The sequence below is a fragment of the Lepus europaeus genome, chromosome 1, assembly GCF_033115175.1.
Source record: "Lepus europaeus isolate LE1 chromosome 1, mLepTim1.pri, whole genome shotgun sequence".
Taxonomy (NCBI): domain Eukaryota; kingdom Metazoa; phylum Chordata; class Mammalia; order Lagomorpha; family Leporidae; genus Lepus; species Lepus europaeus.
In genome coordinates, this window is record NC_084827.1 from 176,140,783 (window position 1) to 176,148,810 (window position 8,028).

The 8,028-nt window shown below is 62.3% G+C and overlaps 1 protein-coding gene across 1 annotated transcript; it reads right to left on the reverse strand.

The window, feature by feature from the left end:
• Positions 1 to 1,100: 1,100 nt before the first annotated feature.
• Positions 1,101 to 4,036, reverse strand: NMUR1 (neuromedin U receptor 1). Its single transcript, XM_062202398.1, is given in 3 exon segments — positions 1,101 to 1,480; positions 3,183 to 3,762; positions 3,764 to 4,036. Coding segments are annotated over 3 exon segments (1,185 nt in total). The 5' UTR covers positions 3,989 to 4,036.
• Positions 4,037 to 8,028: the final 3,992 nt, after the last annotated feature.

The window sequence follows — 8,028 nt, forward strand, 5'->3', positions numbered from 1 at the left end:
GCCCAAGCTCTGCTCACTTGGGGTCCCAGGGCCAGCCCGCAGGCAGGTGAGGAAGTAGACAGGCAGGGGAGGGCCCTGCTCGCAGGACTGGCCGAGAAACTGCCTGGTAGCTGGTGGAGGCGGATGTGGGGGCCGGGAGGAAGCAGGGCTCGGGGGCGATGCAGGCGTGGAGAGTCATCACCTCCGTGTTAATCTGAGGGCATCAGTCAGTTCTGTGATGCGCGGTGACTTACAGACTCACAGGAGAGGGGAAACCACAGCTAAAGATAAAATAATATTTCTTTATTTGAGAGGCAGAGTGAGAGAGAGAGAAAGACAGAAAGAGAGAGAGATCTTCCATCCACTGGCTCACTCTCCAAATGGCAGAAACGGCTGGAGCTGGGCCAATCCAAAGCCAGGAGCCAGGAGCTTCTGCCAGGTCTCCCACGCAGGTGCAGGGACCCAAGCACTTTTGTCATCTCCTCCTGCTTTTCCAGGCCATAGGAGATAACTGGATGGGAAGTGGAGCAGCCGGGTCTCAAACTGGCGCCCATATGGGATGCCGACACTGCTACATCACAGTACCAGTCCCAGTGGGGCCTTTGTTTTGTCAACAAGGAACCAAGGCCCAGAAACTGGGGCTGGGGGCTGCGTTTGCTTGAGGCAGCAGGCTGGGACTGGAACCAGGTCCCTGAGTCCCCAAGCAACCCTGTCCCCAGCAGCTCCACAGGGTGACAATCCCAGGGCAGAAGGGCGGCCAAGGAGGGGTTGGGTCAGACGTGGGTCCCAGGAACAGGCATAGAGTGCGCCAGAATTCAACAGGAAATGGGGAAGCCAGCTGGGCTCTTTGGGACCCCTTAGAGACAGGGGGAATGGTCCCCAGGTGGAGGACAGCCAGGCCCCAGCCACCTGTGCTGTCCCTGCAGGGGAAGGACTTTAGCCAAGGGCCCTCAGGAACCAAGGTGCAGTCTGCTTTCTCGTGCTCTTCCCCTCAAGCCTGGAGGACACAGATGGATACAGGAATAACTCAGGTGCTATTCTGAGATTCTAGGTGGAAGTGTGAGGTCCCCTGGTCCCCACCCTTCCTCCCCTCTGCCAGCAGAAGCCACTTCTGGGTCCACTCAGGAGAGGTCAGTCTCCTGCTGCCCCTCTGGGCCTCCGTTCCCAGCCAGGGGGGCCCTGTTGCCCGGGCAGCCCAATTCATAGAGGGTGCTGCCCACGGTCCCCCTGCTGAAGCTGTGGGAGCCGTGCTGCGCCCTGTGGCGGTGGTGCCAGGCCCCAAGGCCCAGGGCTTCCTGAAAGGCCTCCCGGAAGCGGCTGGACATGAGGCTGTAGAGCACCGGATTGGCGGCCGAGCCGAGGTAGAAGAAGACGCCGGAGACAACGTGTAAGTACTGGAAGGCCAGGACCAGGTCGTCCGTCCACTGGAACACGAAGCTCCACATGAGCCGGTCAGCGTGGAACGGTGCCCAGCAGACGCCAAATACCACCACCAACACAACTGCAGGGCAGAGGAGGGAGGCCTGGGTGCCGCAGCCTCTCTGCCCACCAGGCTCCGTCCTCCCATCGCACAGGCCATCCTTCTGGAAGTTTCTAGTTTACCTGTCCTGCCCGCCTGTTGCAGAGAGACTGCACTTACCTCTATCACCAACTGGACAGAGAGGGTCACGTGACCTGCCCTGGCCACAGCCTATTGGATCAGGCATGGATCCCTGAGCCCAGTTGGTCCAACCAGATTCTCCTCCATGGGATTTGGAACAGGGGGCCTCTTGGCCGTGGCTGCCGAGTTCCAGTATGACACAGACTGTGGGGCTAAGGCCCACTCTGGGGGTCATTCTTTTTTTTTTTTTTTTTTTTTGACAGGCAGAGTGGACAGTGAGAGAGAGAGACAGGGAGAAAGGTCTTCCTTTTGCCGTTGGTTCACCCTCCAATGGCCACCGCGGTAGGTGCGCTGTGGCCGGCACACCGCACTTATCCGATGGCAGGAGCCAGGTGCTTATCCTGGTCTCCCATGGGGTGCAGGGCCCAAGGACTTGGGCCATCCTCCACTACACTCCCTGGCCACAGCAGAGAGCTGGCCTGGAAGAGGGGCAACCGGGACAGGATCAGTGCCCCGACCGGGACTAGAACCTGGTGTGCCGGCACCGCAAGGCGGAGGATTAGCCTAGTGAGCCGCGGCGCTGGCCTTCATTCTTGATGATGTGTTCAGTGCAGGAAGCAGGCGAGCCAGTGAGACGCATATGCTCTTAGACTCCTTAACACGCCACGCCGTGCTGGCCTGGGCCCTGGGCCCTCCCAGCTCCAGCCCCAGCTGAACAACCTGGGCTGACACCTCCTTTCCTTGAGAGGTTTCCCCCACCCCTAGCCCAGCTAAAGGCAGGCTGGGCTGGCCAAGTCCTCCTCCCAAATTCCTTTCTGGCCTGGTCTTAACAAGCCATGCCCTTCTTTGGGGCTCTGCTCGCAGGCACGCTTTGATTTTTGCTGCTTGTGTCTTGCGTTTGCTTCTCCCCCTGCAGTGTCTTCTTACCATACCCTAGCGTGGTTTTGCTCACAACCCTGGATTCAAGCAGAATGTTGCTTGCAAGCTGGGTCCCAACCCTGGCCTCCCTGGCACTCTCCTGCCCCTCCTTTGGGGACTCGCACCCTGAAGATCCCACTGCTCCCTCCCCTAGGGGTTGCATCAGTATCCTGCCGCTTGTGGCCCAGTGGTGGGCCAGGACCTCAGCCCACCACGTGACACTCTGCCTGGGACTTTTCAGGAGCCCGTAAGGGACTGGGCCAGCCGTGCGGGAAGAACAGAGCTGGGTCACGTTTAGGTGAAGATGAGCGAGCAGGAGGGTCTGGGTCCCTGAGTCTGTGAGTCTGGAGCCCAGCCCCTGCCCCTCCACAACTCGGCCCCAGGAGCCAGGGCCAGCGTCACGGCCCCAAGCTTGGCGGGGCCCTGGGCTTGGTTTATGCTCTGCTGTTGCTGTCTTGACACTCTTCTGAATCTCTGAACCAAGAATCCCGAGGATTAGTTTTGCACTGAGCTTCACAAATTGAGCCACTGACATCTCTGGTGAAAGCTTCCAGCTGGGGGAGCTAAGACCGCCCAGCCCCGCACAGCAGAGCAAGACATGGGGGCATGGGGTTCCTCCAAGCCCCTCCCCCCAGGCCTCATACCCAGCTGAGCTCGGCCCCTCCCCGCCAGCAGAGACACTTACACAGCATCTTGGTCACCTGTCTTCGGCCCCTGTCCTGCAGCTGGAGGCTTCGAGCGTTGCTGGCCCTGGTCCCCTTCCTGGGCGGCAGCAGCAGCCTCTCCCGGCGCAGCCGCAGCCCGATGAGCAGGTAGAGCATGCTGATGGTGGCCATGGGCAGGCAGAAGAAGAGCAGCGCCGTGGTCTGCACCACCAGGTTGTAGAGGGTCTGGGGGCGCACCAGCACGCACATGGCCGAGTCGGGCACAGGGCCCCTGCAGGGCACGTACAGCTGCCGGATGCCGTGCAGGCTGGTGTTGGGCAGAGAGCAGAGCACGGCCAGGCTCCAGATGACCCCAAGCACACGGCGCACGTGAGCGTGCGTCACCACGGACCTGGCCCGGAGTGGGTGCACCACGGCCACGTAGCGCTCCACGCTCAGGGCCGTGACATTGAGCACCGAGGCCAGGCAGACCGTCTCGAAGAGCAGAGTGCGGAAGTAGCAGCCGCCGGTGCCCAGCAGGAACGGGTAGTTGCGCCACATCTCATAGAGCTCCAGGGGCAAGCCCACCAGCAGCACCAGCAGGTCAGACACCGCCAGGCTTGAAGAGGTAGCAGTTGGTGGGCGTGCGCATGGCCGTGTGGCGTAGGATGACCAGGCAGGTCAGCCCATTGCCCACGGCTCCCACCGCAAAGATCAGCAGGTACGTGGCACAGATGGGCACGAACAGCTCCGTCTGCTGCGGCCCCAGGTACTTGAGCCGCAGCTCCTCGTCGGTCAGGTTCAAGTCCTCGGAGACCCCCTTGGCCTCACTGCCATTGCAGAGCATGGGGCTTCGGGCACCCCTGGGGGACAGGTCTCCAGGGAGGATGGAGCAGTCGAGGCCAGACAGGGTGCTGTAGGATGGAGGAGAGAGAGGCCCCAAAAGTCCCTTGGGGAGCCCTGGCTCTGGGCTGCGTCCTCGCCCCGCCGACGAGGGGTCAAGGGGCTCTCCTTTAACCACGGGGAAATCAAAACCCGGCCATGGGGTGTGCGTTCAGGCTTTCAGTGATGTGCAAGGGCCCATCTCACAAACTGGAGCCCTGACTCCTAACGTCGCCAGCTACCCAGCGTTGAGCTGATGACACACCCTCTCCAGCCTGGCTTGGCCGACAGCAGTCTCCCCCTTTAAGCCGCGGACTTTAGGAGAGACCCTCAGTTTGGGCATCTGTGAAATGGGGCCCGAGCGCCTTGTCCCTGGGTCCTTCTGCGCACAGGGCTGTGTGACCTTTCCCGGGTGACTTCCCTAAGGCTGTTCTGAATGAGGCAGCTCCGGGGAGTCGCTTGGTTGTCACCTACCTTGCTGTGGGACAGCGTCACCGTGGCGGCCGGCGGAGGCGGTGGGACGGCTGCGGGCCGCAGAGCTGCATCGGAAAGCGGGGGGCTAGCGTTTTCTGTCCCCGGAGCCGCTCTTAGCCTAAATATCCCGGGGCTCCCCCTACCGGGCTCCTCCTCCGGCTCCTCCCGCCCCTCGGCAGCCCAGCGCGGGCGCCGGTCGGGCAGCGCGGGGTAGGGGGCGGCGTGCGTCCTCTTCCACCGGGAGGAGCCCGCAGACAGACACAGACCCCCAGCCTGCGCGCCCTGCCCCGGGCCGACCTACCCTCGCGCCAGCCTGCGGAGCGCTCGCTCGCTGCCGCCCTGCGCCCGGCGCCGTTCCCCTGGCCGGCAGTGCCAGCCCCTGTCGCTCCTGCTTGGCATTTCAGCCGCACTCCCGTGGACGCCACACCGTGTCCTGGAAGTCCAGGGGCCCAAGGGCTCCTGCCTTGCGGTCCACACTTGCCCCTCCCACCTCCAGCCCAGGGCAGTCCCCAGCTGTCCTACCCTGACTCAGGTCCGCTCCTCCCAAGGTGGGGTCCCCTTCCTGAGCCCCACCGTGGTTTGGTAGGTTAAGCTTCTTAATGGGGCGTTGGCATCTGATATAGGCGCTGGTTGGTGTCCTGACTGCTCCTCTTCCCATCCAGCTCTCTGCTATGGCCTGGGAAAGCAGTGGAGGATGGTCCAAGTCCTTGGGCCCCTGCACCCACATGGGAGACCTGGAAGAAGCTCCTGGCTCCTGGCTTCGGATCTGCACAACTCTGGCTATTTGGGGTGTGAACCAGCAGATGGAAAACCTCGCTCGCTCTCTCTCCCACTCTCTCAGTCTGTAATTCTGCCTCTCAAATAATTTTTTTTTAAAAAGAACACCCCAGATTCCAGTGTGGGTTGGACCCTGCACCCCCTGCATGCCCCGGGGGTTCCCCTCCCCTCCCTGTGTTCCCTCAGCACCTCCCAGTATCCACTCAAACACTTTGCTTGCTCCTCCCCCCACCAAAGGGGCTTACAGGCAGGCATGGGGGGTGTAGGGAAGAGCAGGAATGCCTGCCCAGCTCCCTGCTCCCACAAACAGGGCACCTTCCGACCTGCACTCAACTCTTGGAAGGCAGAGCCCGCCCTGGCTAACATGCCGGCCCCTGGAGTCTGATGCCTTAGTCTGAGTGAGGTCCAGGAGCCCTCCTGTCGGCTGATGCCTGCAGAGAGTCCCTGCAGCAAGAACCAAGCCCAGGACCCTGGAGGCTGCCGGGAGCCATGTGACTGAGCTGCCCTTGTGAAGAGTGAGCTAACCATCACTACCACTTCAAATGCGAAGATTTAGCACAGGGTCTGGTAAGGGGCCGGCACCAGGAGGGGGTGGGTGGGATTGTCACCATGCAATGGCACCTGAGGTGCCATCATCTCCCCTCAGGCTTCTGCTCCCTGCTTCCCGCCCCCCCGCCTGTGCGTCACAGTCTGGCCTTGGAGACAGGGAGTTAGACACTTGAGGAGCCTCCACCAGGCAGGCCTTCCCAGGAACTCTACATGTAAACACCAGTTGTGCATTGTTCTCAGGGTCTTGGGAGAAGGATTCTGGGGCGCCCTGGGAGTTCATAGCCTGAGATGAGCTCGCCCACGTGGAACCTTCCAGAATGGGCTGCTACCCTGTGGGGTCACAGACTGCTCTCAGCACGTGATGAGCAGCGTCAGCCTTGCACCATCCTGGGAACACATAAGCACACGCATACTCTGACTGCCTGGAACCCGCTGGGGACCCTTTGTTGGTGCTCGGAGTCCCGGCAAGGAAGGGGCCAACGTACCGCTGCCTTCAGAAGCACACGGCTCCCAGCGGCAGGAATTCTGACAGTCGGCTGCATCGTATGGCCAATCATAGACTACACTGGGCTAAGGGCAGCGTCTGGAAGACGAGAGCCGGTGATCATCATGGCTGTGGCCCCCACCGCTGCACTGTCCAGAGGACCCTGGTGCCCTGGCCTCTGGGCCTGAGCTCCAGACCAGCAGGGCAGGTGTCCCCCGGAACCCGGTGACTTCCTGCTGCTTCCCTGCCCCGTCCAGAGGCAGCTTCCCCAGGTCTTGTGAGTGGATGCAGCCAACTCCTGGGCTTGGCAGGTGGGCCTCAGCCCAGGCTGGGGTGCCAAGGACCCAGCCCGGCATGGAGTGCTTCTGGGACCTCCAGAGCTGGCCAGGAGACCTCCTAGGTCTTGGGGCTCCCCGGTCTTTCCCTACCCTTCCGACTCCCTGACAGCCATGGCGGGCAGGTGCCCTGGGCCAGGTCCACAACAGGATGTCCTCAGCTTGGGCTGACCGGGAGCTCCTGCTACAGCCGCCACTCCCCCACCTCACACTGCTTCCCTGCCTGCAGAGAAGAGACAAGGAGGAGGGTGATAGGAGCTCGGGGACCCTGAAGCGCTGGACGGAAAGGAGGGACTGTGCCGTAGCCTGGGCAGTGGGGCACAGGACCTGCCACTATGGAGCTGCGCCAGGCGGGGCTGCAAGGACAGCTGGGAACAGCAGGCACAGGAGCAGGGGAGCTGCTCAGCTCCTCTGGGCCCCACTCCAGGTCAGCTCTCTCCACCTGGCTCTGCTCGGCTGGGCAGGCCTGCACCGTGACAGGAGAGAGAGGAGGTGGTGAGGGGATTCCCACTTCGGAGGCAGGGACTGTACCGCAGGGAGCCAAGTGGCAGGTGGTGTGACCATCCGCACTCGTGCGCCCAGGCCTGGCTCACTCCCAGAAACTGGGAGCCCTAAAAGAGAGACGGTAATGGTAGACGGGGGATGGCAGATGCGGGGTGGGGGGTGGGGGTGATGCTGTCTGCCCGCTGTGTGGCCTTGGGTAAGTCTCTCTACAGCAAAGCCCCACTTCCTCCTCTGTAAAACAGCAGAAATAGGTCCTGGCTCCCAGGAATGCTGTGGGAACTAAGCGAGCTCGCGTGGGTTCAAGTGCTCAAGAAATGGTGGCCGTAGCCGTGCTTAGAAGTCTCTGAAGGAAACCAGGAAGCTGCTGGGGGTCAGAGCTGGGTGAGACCTGTGCTAGCAGGGTTGGCAAGGACAAGGACCCAGCCGCCTGGGGAAGGGGAGCTGAGCCCCAGTGGACAAGGAAATCCAGACCCAGACCCGGATGGGGGACTAGCAGCGGCGGACACCGGCATTGGTCGCCTCTGGCTGTCCTGCCCGTGGAGAGGGCCACTGGAACTGCCTGACCCCTGCCCCTCTGAGGGCCTTAACGTCTGTTCGGAGAGAGCCCAAGGAGCCTGCGGGCCTCAAACTGGGCAGGGGAGCACAGGGAGTCCCCCACCTCCCTGACCGTGGCTGAGTGTGTGCACCTGGCCAGGTGACCGACTGCGGGCCGCACGATGCATGGTCCGGAAACAGCCTGGTTTCTCTTGTCCTGGGGCTGGGGTCCATTCTTACAGGGTGCCCATGGGGTGCTCCTGCCACCTGTTCTTCCAGGGCGACAGAGGCTCCTCTCTTGTCCCCCCAGCCCTCCCGGACAACACAGCACAGGCACGTGTGCTGCAG